This window comes from Eptatretus burgeri, chromosome 5 (genome assembly GCF_056783735.1).
Source record: "Eptatretus burgeri isolate ZD-2024b chromosome 5, Ebu_testis_v1, whole genome shotgun sequence".
NCBI classification, from domain to species: domain Eukaryota; kingdom Metazoa; phylum Chordata; class Myxini; order Myxiniformes; family Myxinidae; genus Eptatretus; species Eptatretus burgeri.
Window position 1 is genome coordinate 98,439,490 of NC_140965.1, and position 18,213 is coordinate 98,457,702.

At 41.5% G+C, this 18,213-nt stretch overlaps 1 protein-coding gene across 8 annotated transcripts in view; it reads right to left on the reverse strand.

Moving 5' to 3' along the window:
• Window positions 1-18,213, reverse strand: part of DYNC2H1 (dynein cytoplasmic 2 heavy chain 1) — a 326,677-nt gene that overhangs the window by 202,053 nt on the left and 106,411 nt on the right. For 6 of the 8 annotated variants that reach the window (XR_015058641.1, XM_085883078.1, XM_085883081.1 and 3 more), the window contains exons 33-37: window positions 11,958-12,105; window positions 11,543-11,742; window positions 8,617-8,799; window positions 3,913-4,095; window positions 3,589-3,815 (exon numbers count right to left, since the gene is read on the reverse strand). Coding sequence is in view for 7 of the 8 variants with exons in the window: in XM_085883078.1 (XP_085739204.1) it covers window positions 3,589-3,815; window positions 3,913-4,095; window positions 8,617-8,799; window positions 11,543-11,742; window positions 11,958-12,105 (941 nt within the window). In the remaining variant the exon portion in view is untranslated. The remainder of the gene's footprint in view (window positions 1-3,588; window positions 3,816-3,912; window positions 4,096-8,616; window positions 8,800-11,542; window positions 11,743-11,957; window positions 12,106-18,213) is intronic. The other 2 variants (XM_085883083.1, XM_085883079.1) reach the window with 1 other exon arrangement.

Genomic DNA, 18,213 nt, shown 5'->3' on the forward strand with positions numbered 1-18,213 from the left:
AGGTCTGCTCTGTGTCTGCTTTTGTAAGTTGCTTGTTATATTGTCGCACCACACTTTTCTTTCTATCTCGACTTACACACAACAATAAACTATTAATTGCGCCACATATCTTTCCTCACCTGCCCGTAATAAAACCTTTTGTAAATATGTTCCCAGCTCGTTTTTGTCTTTTCTTTATTAATCCAGCATCGTTCGTATTCTAGCCAAGCCGGGACTTTATTCCCAACGATCCGTTCCTTTTAGCCGGTATGTCCTTGGCCATGTCGCTCGGCTGCATCTCATCCGGTTCGGACAAGGAGTACCAAGGGCGTGTCTCCTGGTAATTAGGTCACGTGATTATTTTAAGGGAAACCGATATTAGACGGAGGACCCTGAGCCACGTTGTTGAGTTATTAGCGTTCACAGTCGGTTAGTGATCCGCCGCGTCATGGAGTTATCCGTATGCAACGGCTTGTGATTCCGGGGAGCCTGAGGGAACCCGAGATAGCTTTTTTTGTATACCTTGTCGAGGCTCGTATGAGAGCTAACACACAACTCACAGCAAGGGGGCATGAGACAAGAGGGGCGGGAGTGGAAGGGACAAAACATTGGGGAACAGACACATTAGGTGAACTGTGGAAGGGAGAGAGATGGGGATGGGACAGGGAACATGGCGAAGAGAAGATGGACATTACAGGGACTTTCAGGAAGGAAAGCAGGGGAATTGAAGGAAGTGGGCTTGGGTGGATTATCGGGGGTAGAAAAGCGAGGATTTGGATGGGGGAAGATAAGAGGTGGCGGTGAACAACTGTTTTGAAAGCCTGGAGGGAAGAATGGGAAAGAATAGAGTGAGGAAGTTTATTCCAAAGGCGGGAAAAAAGAGGAATGAAAGAGTGAAGATGAGCAGCGATTCGTGATTTTGGTAGTTTTACCAGAAGGGGGTTGTTGGCGGACCTTGAGTGCCCTGTGGAAATGTGGTGGGGACAAATTGCAGAGAGAGCAGGGGGGCAAGGCTGGAGAGGAGTCGGTAGAAGACAGAAAGACCACCGACCAATCTGCGGTGATTGAGTGAGAGGCCCAAAGACTCAGCTTCATTGCGGGAGATGCCGATGATCTTAAATGCCCTGGTTTCGACAGCGTGAAGCCGAGAAAGGTGGGAGGCAGGAGTACCAGCCCAGAGGGGAGAGCAGTACTCCATCAGGCTACGGACAAAAGCTTTGTAAGTGGTCAGGAGCTCAAGAGGGCCGAGGAAGGACTTTGCACGACAGAGGATTCCCAGTCGGCAACTGGCTTTTGAGGCGAGGTTGGAAATGTGACTTTCCCAGGAAAGGTCATGGCAGATAGTGAGACCCAGAAGCTTGAAAGAAAAGACTTCTTCCAGAGGATTGTTGAGAAAGTGGATGGGGGGGGGGGTTTAAACGGTCCTTTCGAAGAGACATAGCGAGAGTGTGAGAATTGTCTGGATTGAAAGACATGTTCCACGTGTTGGACCAATTTGTGATTTTATCCAGATCTGCAATGAGCGAAGAAGCTGCTGCTTGCCGGTCTTAGGGATGACAGATAGTACGGCAGAGGGTGGAGTTGTTGGCAAAGAGAAATAGAGGATTGTCCAGAGAGTCGGAGAGATCATTGATGAAAACCAGAAAAAGAACAGGGCCCAGAATGCTACCTTGAGGAACTCCAGCCTGCACAGGAAGAGGGGATGAAAGAACTCCATTTAGGGCCACACGGTGACTGCGACAGGAGAGGAAGTCTGCGAGCCATGAGTGGAGATGGCCTTGAATACCATGGGAAGAGAGTTTGGTGAGTAGTGCAGGGTGCCAGACTGTCAAAAGCACGTGAAATGTCCAGGGAGACGGCTCGGATTTCCTGTCTGGCATTGAGGACCTCCATCCATTGATGGGAGAGCAGAAGCAGCATATCCAGGGTAGAGTGACCTGGTCTGAAACCAAATTGATGATTGGAAATCAAGCCATTGGAGAAGAGGAAGGATTTTATGTCTGAAGCGATGATGGATTCCATAATCTTGCTGATGATTGGGAGAAGGCTAATTGGTCTGTAGTTGCAGGGATCTGTTTTTGCACCTTTTTATGCAGGGCAGTTATGTCAGCAGATTTCCAAGCAGATGGCAGATTACCTTGGGCAAATGAGAGGGTGAATAGAACAGAGAGAGGGTGAGCAAGAGCAGAAGAGCAGGCTTTGAGGACACGTGGGCTGATGCCGTCTGGACCGGTTTCAGAATCTGACTCGAGGTTTGAAAGCAAGCTCTCCACCTTGTCAGGAGAAAAGGATACAGAGTCCAGGGGCAGTTGGGTGCGACTGGGTAAAGTGGGTAGAGAAAGTGATGGGTTTAGGACACAAGATTTAGCTGCAAACACCGAGTTTAGACATTCAGCTTTATCACGTGTGGTATCAGCAGTGCGGCCATTTGAGGTAAGGGAGGGGATGGAGGGGGAACATACACCAGAAACAGATTTGATTAAACACCACCAGGATTTTTAGGAGGGAGAGAGGTTTGAGAGTTCAGACTTGAGATGAGAAACATGTTGTTTTCTGGCTCTCCTGAGGGTGGATACACACTTGTTCCGAGCTTTGTGGAAGGAACTGAGATTGCCCTCAGTTGGGTTTGCTTTCCATGAAGCAAAGGCAAGTTGTTTCAGGACAACTGCCTCGCCACAAGCTTCAGTAAACCAAGGGCGGGAGGAAGGGTAGGACAACTGAACATGAGAGGGGATAAATCTGTGCATGAGGGAGAGCAAGTTTCTTTGAAAGAATTCCCAGGATGAGTTGATGTTTGAGAAAGTAGTGATAGGAGACCAGTCTGTAAGTTTGATGGCTGCTCGGAGACCTTGCCAGTCGGCTTGAGTGAAATGCCAGACTCGACGGCGGTGAGGTGGTTCTCTGATAACAGCCAGAGAGATGTCCACTTTGACAAGGACGTGGTCAGAAGAACCGATTGGAGCGAAGGAAGAGCAGCAGCTTCTCCCCCCTAGTGGTCTTCTCACCTGACCCCTGGCCGAAACGATATGTATATGTTTATATATATATATATATATATATATATATATATATACATATACATATACATACATATATATATACATACATATATATATATATATATATATATATATATATACATACATATATATATATATATATATATATATATATATATATATATACATATACATATATATACATATATCATACATATCTTGGTGTTGTTTTATCACTTTCATTAAAAACAAACTTTCAATCTGATTCGTTTTTTTTTGACTTGCTTTGTTTTTCGTTGAGGGCACTTGAATATAATGAGGATGTAAAAAAAATATATATTCACAGAACACTGCCGAATTGCACGTGCCTTACTAACCAGAGCGGCAATCATCACATGACATATGAATGCCAGATCGACCAAACCAACAAAACACCTTTTTGAATACTGTCCAACATGACCAGTGAACATTTATATTAAATTAGCATTTAAATTGATTAAACCAGTTCTGTTCCAATTCTATACTCAGCTTTAAAGTACTCAAGCAGAAAGGAGTCGGGGAGTGGGATACATAAATGAGAATCAAAGGATAAATTGTGTGAAACCCTTGCCTGGCGAGTGTAAAAAATGAAAGGAGCTTGCGACCGAGATTTCGTGCTTCTCGGAAGCCTTCGGCTTGAAGCAGCACGGTTGCGATGAGTTCGTTGTCTGACTGAACCATTGCCACTGGCCGGAACAGCTGCTGAAGGTTGTCTGGCAGACGTTGCCGTCCTCCGTAGCCTTTTCCCACTGGATTCAGAGTGATGAAAATCCCTGAATTTGAATTCAGTTCAACCTGCTTAACAGCAACAGAAAGTGGTGCATTTTTCAAAGTGACTTGCTTTCGTTCAAATGGTGATGAAAAAAAAAATCGGATCAAAAAGGTGACATCCCACCTCACTGCCTTGAATCTGGACAGTCGATGAATGCTGCTGAAGTGCATCCTGAATTGCCTGTATATGCATGGACACTGCGGAGAGGACACTCTCCTCTAAGCGGTTGAATTCATCGAAGCACCCCCAGGCTCCACAGCGCACAAGGCCGACAAATATGCGTCCCATCGACTCCACATCGATGCCCTGCATGGATTCAAACATCAGAAAATGCAGCGACCTACAAAATATACGTAGAGAAAACCCCTAATATGAAGGAAACAAGTACTGTATACCCATGGGTTTACAAGAGTGAATAAGATGTCAGCCTAATATCAGGAAAACTAGGAGGAGACGCACTCACTCCTTCAACCAACAAAAGGCCACATAATCATGGGTCAATCAACTTAGCAACAAAAGCTCAAAAAAAAAACCCAGAAGTTTAGCGCTACTGAAGCAGTCTTACACACCACCATGATAAACTGAAAGAAAAAAATGATGTTGAGTCTTAGTTTAGGAGATGGAGACTTTATTTATAACCACAGAACACAGCATTAATCAGCATCAAATATTGCCAGATGGTAGCCTCTTCTTCACCCCCAATACTGTACCCTCCCACATGCCATACCCTCTCATGCTATATCTGTGGTTCTTGGAAGTACTATTATGAAGACAATTTGTGTTTCCAGTGTTCAAGTACATAATTCAATTTAAATAAAAGTTTAAAGAGGTTTAAAGGCATATAATAAAATTAATTCTGCGTTTTACTGCCGTTTTAATCACCCTATCTAACACGTTACATTAGTTCTTCGTGACTGTTGTTTGTGTCCTTTATAACATCCTTATGAACAGTAAGTTTCCTGTTTGGAATGATTTTCAGTTTTGTTTGACTGACAGCCAGACAGGCAGAGAAGAAATATTATCTCACTCCTCTCTGTGCATGTGCGATAGAGACAAATTCAAAGCGAAAGTACAGTGAAACGGCAAACTTGTCTTTCTGTTCATGTTCCAATTATTCATGTTCAAAATATAACATTCAATTTACATGAGTTGGTCCTCGATCATAAACTGATAAGACAGACAAAGAGATGGATGGGCAGACGGACGGACGGACGGACATGAAGCAATTGCTTAACCCCGTTTTTTTTTTTTGCTTCGCATGTGCGTGGCAATACCAACACTAATGATGATAGCATAATATTAATGTTATTACAAAACAATATTAAAACTAATAATATCCCCCTTCCCAAGAGGTTTTTCCTCCTTGAACAAACGTCGTGTTAGTGTGTATAAATAGCTTATCATGGCATTTCATGGGGCACCCCTACGAGAAGTTAAAAAAAAAGTAAACCATAAACATTATGATTACATTTTTAAACAATCGCTGCTGCTGTTTAACACTAAACTGAAAGGGAGGAAACCTCACATTCTTGAGGCATCATATGCTTATCGCTTACCTCAAAGACTCACGGACCCGAGCCTCGATCTACTAATATCTATATACCATCGAGAGGATAATAACATGACCCTTCCTGCCACTCCCTTCGGGAGCGGGTGTACTTGTATTTAAAGATACGAGACAATTATATTTCTAAATAATGTTAATATAATTATTATCGTAAGTATGTTGTATGAAGGGCTTCAAAATTCATTACCTACATGGGTATTCTCAGTTTATTTTCATTAAAGAACGAGATGACTGCAAATATGTGAAGATGATTACCTTCTGAAGAACTCAGAACAATCTTTCATCTTCTTCATGACAATACATTTGTGGCATCAAACTGAGAGCAATGGCACCTCAGTACTACCTTCAAGAAATGTTTTGTCCCTTTCATTGTTAAAGATACTGTGGAAGGGTTTTTTTTTTTTGTTTAATCAAAAGCATGAAAAGTCCAAATGCAGTATTTGACCAAGCCTGTGAAAACGTGTCGAATGTTTCTCCAGCGACAAACTGCAAAACCTGGGTGCTCTTGCAAAAGGCATGGTTCTGTGAGATAGATGCTGTCTTGGACTGCCTTCACGGGGCTTTGCTTTTCGCAATGCGAAAGCAGAACTTGTGAAACGAACAACAATTAATTCACGTTTAATAAGGTTTTTCTTGCATTCTGTGTTTAATTAAACCTAAAACAGTAAAACACTAATTTAAATAGATGGGTTTTTACCCCATGGGGTCTTCCACTCCACGGGGTCTAAGCGCCGCTCACGTTCTCTCTTTTCTTGTGTACAGTTCATTTGAACGTCTATTTCTCCATTATTCGTGAACAGAATTTGATGAAAATTGACAGGCATATACTACACACGTATGCACAGGCATTAACTGAGCCCAAAGTGTGATTGCGGCCCTTCAGGCTGAACAACGGCCCATTTTGTCCCATTTTCTTAAAATTGTTATTTCTCGGTTATTAGTGAACAGAACCGAACCAAACTTGACAGGTATATATTCCAAACACCCAGGCATTAACTGAGCCCAAAGTGCGATTCTGGCCCTTTGGGTCGAGAAACGGCTCTTTTGCCCCATTTTGTTTAAATTCTTATAAAAAAAAACAAAAATTAAATGCGCTGGATGATGTCCAATGCAAAATTAAGTGGCAAATGATTATATGAAACTAGCCTCACTATTGTGAGGTGTTCTGGTTTATTTTTCTGATGCGATGAAAATCTTACCAAATTTCAAAACCATCTGTCGTCCGTGACCAGTGTGACCACTCCTTGGCTTTTTTCACAAGATCTTGGCTATTGGTTGTTCAGCTTGGCGTCTTGGTTTTCTATAGGTTTTCTTGGCATATAGGTTTTCTATTATCGCTTTTCCGAAACCTTGTAAATTCTTGGCTTTTTTCATTGGCTCACCTTGGCATTTATGAAAACGAGGAGTGGACATACTTTCCGTGCTATCGCTCACCAGAGAGTTGTTCGAATGAACTCCCATGGGGTATGTTCGCAATTCGAACTTGTTATTAGAAACTTTGTGAAATCATGTAAGGGAATTAGTCACAACCTTTTTTGTTCTCTAAAAGCATTTTTTGGACCTCTCAGCTGAAACATTTTAAGTTGTATCCAATGTAAAATGAAAACATTCTGCCCATATCACAATATTGATTAAAACCCATGATATAATTGAGAAGACCCTGTTGGGAATATTCAATTTCTTTGTGTTCCATAAATTAACGATATATGTGTTAATCGAACTAGCAGATACCCATCTACGATGGGTATGGGGGACAGGATGGATCACAATACTCGGTTACGGTAGTTTCTTTGGATGTTTTGCACCGCATTCAACAGCTCAGTTCATGTTGGTAGCGTGTCTGGGTGCCCATGGTAGCACTTGAGACCAGTCGCTTTAGATTGTTGACCTTGACACATAGTGCCGGATGAGTAACACGAACGATTTGACATATTCATCGTTTCTATGTTACCTCCATCAATAGATTAACAACATGGCAGGATAAAAGTCGAAAATGCTGAGTTGAACAAACGTTCTGAACTCATGGACTTAGTTAAGTAAAGCACGTTGTCTGGGACCGGGCCGTCGCTTTGCCGCCGAACGCTGCTGATTGTGACATCATCGATTCCCTCTTTGAAAATTCTATCTATATTCGATTTTTTTAATCTGCTATCACCTGCGTAAATACATGGAACACATAATGTGAAGATTTCGGAAGTATGAACAGAATATGTTCGGAGAAAAGTGTGTTAGAAGTTCCAGGTTTACGCCCATTATATTAATATTACGATTTTATTAATATTATGATTATGATTATGATATTCAATTTTTTGAATCCGCTATCACCTGCGTAAATACATGGAACACATAATGTGAAGATTTCGGAAGTATGAACAGAATATGTTCGGAGAAAAGTGTGTTAGAAGTTCCAGGTTTACGCCCATTATATTAATATTACGATTTTATTAATATTATGATTATGATTATGATATTCAATTTTTTGAATCCGCTATCACCTGCGTAAATACATGGAACACATAATGTGAAGATTTCGGAAGTATGAACAGAATATGTTCGGAGATAAGGGTGTTAGAAGTTCCAAGCTTACGTCCATTATATTAATATTATGATTATATTAATATTAGGATTATGATTATGATATTCGATTTTTTTGAATCCGCTATCACCCGCGTAAATACAAGGAACACATAATGTGAAGATTTCGGAAGTATGAACAGAATATGTTCGGAGAAAAGTGTGTTAGAAGTTCCAAGCTTATGTCCATTATATTCTGATTGACAAGAACTATTTAGTAACATGATTAAATAGCTTTTATATTCTGGTTTACTTTATATTTAAAAATACATAGTTCCAATAAGTGTCTGTTTTCTGTGGCTGACTTGGATTTCATAATTGTTGAGAAAGTTGTTTGTGCTTCGAATTTTGCTCCACAAACAGATCTTATCTTGTCTTGCTGAAATTGTCTCATTGCTTCATTGTTTGCTTGAGTGTATAAAAGAGACACTCATTGAGCACTTAGTCAGAGAGGACTCCACCACTGATGGGGGGCCTCCCTCCAAACGTACGTTTTGAGTGATTCAACTCTGTTAAAATAAATTGGTAAAAGATCCTGTGAGTGAATATTCTTCGACAGATACTTAATCCTCAACACTTTATAAAAAGGCAAGTATCATATAAACAACCCACAATGAGCAATAAATAAGTGACTGCAAACAAAATGAAGAGATTCCAATTATATTTTCCCAACTCAAGTGCCTTGCCTCATCGCAGTTGAACACGAGAACCTGACGCCCGAGCAGAGCTCCCAAAGCCTTCACGGACTCGGTCTTGCCGGTACCTGCTGGTCCATATGGGTTCCCACCCAAACCCATACGCATTGCTTGGGTCAGCGTCAGGAAGCAGCGGTCAGTGAGTGGAGTACGAACAAGCTTCGGGGAATTGCCCTGGAAACAGGATGGTAGTAATCACAAAAAAAGCCCATGTGCTTTCATCTATATCTTGCACCTTTGTTCCCAAGTATTGCAAAGTATAAAAAAGTAATGTTAAGCCTTTTCGGAAAATGTAATGTTTTATGCCTAGAATTATTTGTTTGATGTACGAGTAATATAATACATAAAACACTGCAGATCAAAAAAAATCAGAATGGAATTACTACTGAGACTGTACAGGTATGCAGATATGCAGAATATGCAGATAGAAGAGCAAAGCCCAGAAAGAAATCTGGTAATTATGCAGAAAAATGTGCTTACACATTACTGTGCATCCCAACATATCCCAATACAAGTATACCTCAACCTCTCTACTGCTTTTACCTCCTCTACCCAGCCTCGCAAACTTTTAAATATACAGTATTTTTTGGCATTTAAATTGATATGAAGTACAAGTCGAATTGGCTAATTTTCCCATTTTTCTTTCCTTCATTCCTGGATAAGTCCATTTGGAGTACAAGACGAAACAAAATCAACTAAGGTACTAAAGGCCCTGTCACACCTTGACGGTTTCAGCAGCTTATGCCGATTTTTGAAAAATTTGTTTAAAACGGTGGCACACGTCGAATACGTTATGGGAAAGTTTTGGAAACATTGAGAGCACGCTGAAAAGCACTGCCATACGTTGTAGTACTTTGCGGTTGTCCTCAAATTTTAGCATGCTTGAAATTTAGTAGACATATGCCAGCGTATGACTCACAAGTTCCGCTACGCTGGCCATAAGTTGTAGGCACGTTATGCGATCATTGACACACGTCGACACAGGTTACTTGTAAGTTAATCACAAGTCGAAACACGTCGAGGTAATGTTTAGCGTACCCAAAACTTATTTCTAACCTATGAGTAACATGTTGTAGGCACGTTACATGATCGTTGACACAAGTCAACACACGTTACTTGTAAGTTACTCATCAGTCGAAACACGTCAAGGTAATGGTTAGTGTCAGTGTTCGTGACTCCCTGTTTTTTTTTTTTTTTTCGTTATGACGGTGATGTTGACACTTCGATATCCAGTGCGGTTATGATTTAAATCGTTGAGCGGCAGCCTATTAATTATATTATATTATAACCGCACTAGAAGTCGAAGTGTTAACAACACCGTCATACCAAAGAAGAAGAAAAAAAAAACCAGGGAGTCTGGAATACTGACACTAACTATTACCTCGACGTGTTTCAACTTATGAGTAACTTACAAGGAACTTTTGTCGACGTGTGCCAACGATCGCATATCGTGCGTACAACTTATTCCCATCGCATGCGGAACGTGTGAGGCATACGGCAAGTACGTCGTAAAATTTTTAACACGTTTAAAATTTCAAGACTTACTCCACTTACTACGACGTATGATAGCGTACTTTAGCGTTCTATTCACGTATACCAAACTTACCCATACCGTATTCGACGTGCGCCAGCGTTTTAGACGCAGTTTTCAGAGGTTGGCATACGCTGGCAAGATCGTCAAGGTGTGACTGCGATGTTGACACTTCCATTTCTCCGGGGGTTATGATTTCAATCATGGTGCGGCAGCCTTTTAATAGGCTACGCCACGTGATCATCGGCGATACGTGCAGCGCGCTATGCATAAGTTAGACTATCATTGGGCATAGCTTGTGAACGCTGACAACAGGCTAAGCATTCGTTGGTATAAGTTATCTCTAAGAGAACAAAACGTTCTGTGTCCGTTACTCATATGTTATGCATACGACCAACTCGTTATGAATTAGTCCGAATCTTTAAAAAAAAAACATCAAAAGTTCAGCGTAAGCCAGCGTTTTACATACATTTTGATACGTTGTCATTGCTGGCTATAACGTCAAGGTGTGACTGGGCCTTAAGCAAAACTGTCAATGAGAACAACAGATGTGTTAATTCCTCCATGACACTCAATTCGCATTGCTAGCTGTGGTACTTTCAGGGTCATGAATATTAATGAGCTGTTTTGTGCATATTATTTGAACGACTGTGGACCTTTTGGATAAATTAGAAATGTAAATCATATAGCGGTACAATATTTAAAACAAGCTGCAGCATCATTATCAACACTTGCTCAAAGCACATTACATTTTGGCAGAGTTCACTCATGAACAACATAATAAACATTATGCCAGTGCCAAACACATTTCTCACTGACACCGTATTTCCTGTGCACAGCCATAGTCCCGCCATTTTCGTAAGCTAATTTTACAAATTCCAACTTAAAACGTATGACTTGCGTGATTTTGCGGGAGGCATTTTGAGATGACATATTAAGGATAGAAACATATGATTACGATTGAAAGGGATGGATCAAACGTAATTGATGAGTGTGTGATCGTTATTGATTGGATAATTTCACATGCATCAGTGACCAGATTGAGCAGATTAACATGCAAGTGCTCACCCAATCAGCAAACGTTCAGGACAATGATTTGATGAAGTGTTTTAAATCCACAATATTACACAATTTATTTCAGAAAGTACGACACTGCAATTTTTTTCATTTATGGAATTCAATGTCTGAAACCATAGATAAGTCGATTCTGAGTCCAAGTCGAGACCTGGACTTCTGAGAAAAGAGGTATTGACTTATACGCCAAAAATATGGTACGAATTACTCTAAATAACAAAAACAATTTTCTTATTTCTGTTCTCGCTAATGTCATCCTCGACTGAATACACACATAAAGAAGGCTGACAATGAGAAGAAGAGTAAACTCACCTGGTACTCGTAACTGTGGACAAACTCAGCATCGACCATACGGGCAATACACGTGCCGTTGGCTCGCTTGTAGAAGCGCAAGTTTCGTTGCCAGCACCAATGGTCAGTGGACCGAGCACCAGACTGCAAAAGTTCTCTCAGCAACGACAGATGATGAACCAAGTCCAGTACTAGTGCTTTCAGTTTGAGGCCCAATGCCTCTAAAGAGCAGCAAACATGACCAAAAATCAATTCAATTAATTTCAGCACTTGCCTCAGAACACTGGATGAAAAATGTTGATAGAGAAGTCATCCTTAAAATAACATACTACGAGATGACTGAACTGTGAGCAAGAGATTTTGCAAAATAAAAAATACATTTACTGCAAGTTAGATCATAACAGTGATGCAGACAGAACATCAAGGTTAAACACACCATCAGTGTAGGTGCCAGAATAGGCACTGCTGGCAGTGTAAGACTCCAGCTTGGATTGCAACTGTTCTTGAAGTCGAGACAGCATGCCTGCAGGTAAAGCATGTTCTACCTGCTCTGTAAAGCGAATCTCCTCGGCAAGACACAATATCTGATTGACACGAGAGGCATTAGTGAAGACAGAATTGATTAGCATCCTGAAGCTGAATGACCATGATAGATCAGAAGTCAAGCAAAATTAAGTAATTTATATCTCAAAATTATCAACGTAGCCTAACCTATTTGCAGACTCATGTGATTTACTTCTTTTTTAGAAACCACCAAGATGGGTTCCAGAGGGATGAAAGACAATGACTTTCAGGAAGATAACTCCAAGCAGTACTTGTATGCACAAAATATCTTTGAATGGCACACAAGTGAAACAAACATTCAAGGATAACACATGACATTATACCACTACCCAAAACGGAAAATGTTCCAATGGGAAGTTAAAGGTTCCAATTCGGCGTTATGGTTGTACAGCACTAGACACCCTTAAAAATTATGACTGAAATGAGTATTACATTTATTGCTAATGTGATTTAACATGACGAGTCAAATTTTTATTAGAATGAAGATACAATTGGATTTTCTTCTTCACAAATATCTTACTTCTACCTCAACATTATCCTATTTCCCATCCTCTCCTTAAAAAAGATTAAACATCAAGACAAAAAAAAACCTTTATCTCACCATATGATCTCAATGATCTCATTTCTACTTGTGTTTCTTCCCGTTTGTTCTCCCGGTTCTACATTTCCCTCCCTCTGTCCTTCATTTTCTCATCCCCAAACTGAATCTTCATTAAATATACATGCTTCTTCCTTTAAAAGCATTTAAAATCATTATTAAAATGCATTTCAACCCATATGTATATATATATATATATATATATATATATATATATTTATATATATATATTTATATATATTTATATATATATATATATATATATATATATATATATATATATATATATATATATCCTTTAGATTTGCTACACATTCTTCTTCTTCACCAAAATATATTTCGCTTCTTCCTCACAAGAATTTTACAAAACTGGTTGTCAGTCCACCAGCCATTCCCGTGCATGTACAGCTTCCCGTTTCTCTGTGCTTTCAAAAAAATAATTTTTTCTCCCTCCTCATGATTGATCTTTATCTCCGTTTGTCAAAGTTGGGAATTTGTAATCAGAATAAACATCTACCCCCACCTCACCCTCTTAGAGCTTCACCCCCCCTTCCCCCTACTGCATCCCTACTCACCTCACACCACTCCCTAAATGCTTCCCCCTAACCATACCACTCCTTCTAAAACCTTCACCCGCACCCCACACACAATCCTTTCCCCACTCTACACACACACTCAATCCTTCCCCCGCACCCTACACAATCAATCCTCCCTCTGCACACAAACCTTCCCCCCATCCTGCACCCTCCAATGCCCTCACGCGACATCTATAACTGTGCGGACGTCAAACATCTGAAGACTCCTATCCAACCTGACAGATCTCTTAATCCAGGCCATTGCCAATAAACCAAACATCATCTGTTTGATATAATTATTCCTCCTACAGGAGGTCTCTGACTCCTTAGTGTCTCTCCCCGGTTATTGTCTTCTCCAATTTTATAGGCTTCAACCACACACCAGGGGCGGAGTTACACTTTACATCAAGAACTCAATTTCTCACTGCCCTTGCATTGATCTTACACCTCTCAACCCCCAGGAATAGCTCTGGGTGTGACTTCTCCTCTGCTTCCACCTCTTATTTGTCTGTGTGTTGTACCGTCCTCAAAACAATGACAACTCCAGCTGCATCTCTCTCTCAGCCAACATGGACAAACTTTTGACCACTCATCCCAACTCTCTCTTCCTCTGTGGTGATTTCAATGGTCACCATGTAACTTGGCTGGGTGTTGGTTCCGCTCTTACCAGTCATGGCGCTTCAGCAAAGGACTTCTGTGAATCCATGGGACTGACTAAATCTGTGAACTTTCCAACCAGGATTTCTCCTCATGGCAAATCCGCACGTCTGAACTTGGTGATGACAAACTTCCTCACAAATGTCTCCCGCTCTTCCTCTGCTCCATTTGGTTCATCGGATAATATGCTTGTAAAAACCAACATCTCTCTGGCTATTCTCAGAGAGCTACATCAACGCCGGCAAGTCCAGCAAATTCTCTCAGGCAGATTGGCAGGGACTACAATCAGCCACCTCTCTTCAGGACTGGTCTCCCATATCTACTGCCTCTGATGTTAACTCAGCTGGGGAATTCTTCCATATAAATCTGCTCTCTCTCTCTCTCTCATGCACAGATTCATCCCACATAGTCTTCAATTATCCCACACTTCTTCCCACCCATGGTACGCTGAATCCTGTGGTGTGGCAGTTGCTCTGAAACAACATGAGTTCTCTTCCTGGAGAGCAAATTCGACCGAAAGATATCTCAGTGCATTCTGAAAAATCTGCAACAAGTGAGTGTCCACTCTCAGGAGAGCCAGAAAATAACATCAGTCCAACCTAAAGACTGAACTTTCAAACCTGTCTCCCTCCTCTAAAACTTGTTGGACCCTTGTTAAATCTATCTCTGGTGTATGTTCCCCTTCTATCCATTCCCTCTCTTCGAATAACACCACAGTTGGCTCTGCTCGTGAGAAGGCTTAATGCCTCACTTCTGTGTTTGCTTCCAAATCTTGTGTTCCCAACCCCTCAATCCTGGTACCCACCCTTCCCTGTCATTCCCAACCGTTCCTGCACTGTGTCTTTTGCTCCTGAGAAGGTGGAGAAGGTTCTTTCAACCATCGACTTTGACTCTGTAACTGGACCGGACGGTATCAGCTCACGTCCCCTAAAAATCTGCTGTACTGGTCTTGCACCTTCTCTTCTCTTCTCCTCTCTTCTCCTCTCCTCTCTTCTCCTCTCTTCTCCTCTCTCTTCACTCTCTCTCACTCTCTCTCTGCCCTTTTCATCTTGTCATTTGTGCTCGGTCATATTCCATCTACTTGGAAATGAGCCAACATCATTGCATCACATAAACCAGAATCGCACTCTTCGACATCGCGACGTTGACCAATATGCCTATGTCCACATTATTACATCATTATAATGCTTGTACCAAGTTTGATTTAAATCCCGTCAGCTGTTTTCAAGTATCACGTTTTTACCTGACATGACCTCTGACCTCTTCATGCCAAAATCGAATCAGTTCATCTTTACATCATGATATTTACTTGTATCAAGTTTGAAAATTCATTCACTGGTTTACAAATTAGCGTGGTAACAGAATTTTTTCCGAACATGACCTCTGACATTTGAACTTTGACCTCAACTCCGAAATCGAATCAGTTCATTTTTGCATCATTGTGCATACTTGTACCAAGTTTGACTTAGATCCCTTCAGCCATTCTTAAGTTATCGCAGTAACAAAAACCGATCACGGACAGATGGACGCACGGACAACCCGAAAACATATAATAATGCCACTGGCGACTTCATTGGAGAAGGCAAAAACTGCAAGACAAAAAGGTGCAAAAACAGAACACCGAACTCCAGACCTGTCAGCTTACTTCCAATCTTCAACAAAGTAAAGGAATCCATCATCACAGTTGATATGAAATTCTTTCTTTTCTCTAACCTCATCTCAGATCACCAATTTGGATTCAGATCAGGTCACACACTCTACCTTGGATGTGCTATTTCTACTTACCCAATAATGGATGGAGGCCCTCAATGTAAGAGATGAGATCATCAGAGCCGTCTCTCTGGAAATATCTTGTGCTTTTGATACAGTCTGATATTCTGCTTTGCTATCCCAACTATCTGCCTAAACATCTTGTAGAGTAGAAGCAGCTTGAAGACCACGGCAATCCCATTGGTTAATTATTTTTGTTGCGCTCAATGAAGTTATACTTTTTGGACATTCCTTAACTTTCTCTACTGTTCAGACAATTCTATTGAGTGAAGAAAAGATTAAGTTGAATGCTTCACTTAAATAAGTACACTTAGTTGTTAAAAAAAAATGTTTTGTTTTGTTTTAATTGCTCATTTGTTCAAATTTTCAGATTTCATTTCAGCTTTTGACACATTTAATCCACGAGATCCGATTCTCAAATGCGATACAATCTTTGTTTTATATACTTTAATTAGTCTGTAAGAGTCGATCGTGTTTCCAAGGCAAGGCATGTTTGAATAGGCCGAATCAATATGGTAGCTCAGACCCCTGCGAGGTGAAGTTGAGCTGACCAAGGATAAGTCTTTCATGGAGGTAAGCCATAAATTATCTTCAAAAAGGGTGTTTAAAAATGAACCCAAAAACCCAATTTTCATCCGTGCACTTCCTTGGAGTTCTCTTAGTTTGCAAGCAAAGTTTGGGGCCCCTTGGTGTCATGGGTTTTGAGTTATGGAGGACACGCGTGCATGCGCGCGCGCACGCACGCACGCACGCACGCACGCACGCACGCACACACACACGAAGATGAATGAACTGGCTTTTCAGCATTTAGATCTTTACTAGACTTCAGGACTATATTTTTTCAGAAACAAAGGTGAGACTTTTTGCAAATGTCAAACCAAAAAAAAAAAAAAAAACACCCCAAAAAATACAATCAGGGCAGGCATGTCGGCCAATCAGCCCAGGCACACCGATCCAGATCGAGGGCCTAATCGCACCTTCACCTTGCTCAGTTTGGTTTGTTTGAAGTCAATCGAGTGACACGTCAGATTCCTCTTCCTGCCAAGCCACTCAAAATGTTGACAGAGAGGGAAGGGGTTAGTCGTACTCAAATAGGGAGGGGGATTAAATGAGAATGCTATCCGTCCAGCCAAATATGTCCTTTATAGGACTTGTAAACCAAACGGTTTCTTTGTCGTGGTGACTCGAGAAACTCAAAGACCCAATTCAATGATGTATGCATTTAAGAAAAGGGGAAGGGGGAACAGAGAACATACGGATTCCTCTTTCCACCTAGCCACTCAAAACAGCGATTTATAGGAGTTCATCACACTCGATGGGGGAGGGGGTTGGGTATCGATTTAATTTTTTGAGTCAGCACAATCACAAAACCATTCGGTTTTATAAGTCCAATAAAGGACAGATTTGGTGGGATGGATAGCATTCAAGATGAAAGCCCCTGCCCCATCGAGAGTAACAAACCCCTCTAAGTCGCCATTTTGAGTGGCTCAGCGGGAGGAGAACATGGCGTTTCGCTCAATCCACCTCGGACAAACCAAATTGAGCGAGGTAAAGGTGTGATTAGGTTTTTGATCCGACTCAGTGCATCTGAGCCAATTCGCCGACATGAATGCCGTAACAATACATTCAAAACAGGAAAAGCAACAACATGATTTACAAACCAAGGAGCACATGACAAGTGAAAATCTATAATGGTGGTTTTCCGTTCCTGTCTGCTCGCTCCTGCTGGTTCCTACCATCCTGCCCATTCGCCTGCTGACTCCGCCCTTCTTCACCGCCTCGTCGCTGGCTCCACCCACCCACCTGATCCTATCTGCCACTACGCCCACTCGTTTTGACTCCATCTTTCTCCACCCACTGGCTTCTGTCTCTGCCCAAAGTCCTTCCTTCATGCCTGACGGTCGCGCCCCATTCTCTGGATCGACGCTGAGCTGCACGAAGTGCCTCGAAGCAGGAGACGACGCGCCAGTTGTCAGGGAGGTATCGCCCAGCGGAGCATCCCACAAAACGTACTGGTGGCGCAGTCGGTCAATCGTGCAAGGTATTGAGAGACCATTAGCCTCATCTCCTCTCCTTTTTCTTCTCCTTAACTCCTCTTCATAAGGGTGTGTGTGTGTGTGTGTGTGTGTGTGTGTGTGTGTGTGTGTGTGTGTGTGTGTGTGTGTGTGTGTGTGTGTGTGTGTGTGTGTGTGTGTGTGTGTGTGTGATGGCACCTGTCCTCATTTAAATTAAGAGTGTAGAAGAATTGCATCAGGATAACTCTGCTCTGTGTCTGTTTTTGTATATTGCTTTTTTTTGTCGCACCACACTTTTCTTCCAATCTCTGGTTACACACAACAATAAACTACATTCACTGTGCCACATATCTTTCCTCGCTTGCCTGTAATAAATCCTTTGTAGAAATGTTCTCAGCTCGTTTTTGTCTTTTCTTTCATTGATCCAGCATGGTCCGTATCCTAACCTAGCCGGGACTTTATTCCCAATGATCCGTTCCTTTTAGCCGGTACGTCCTTGGCAGTGTCATTCAG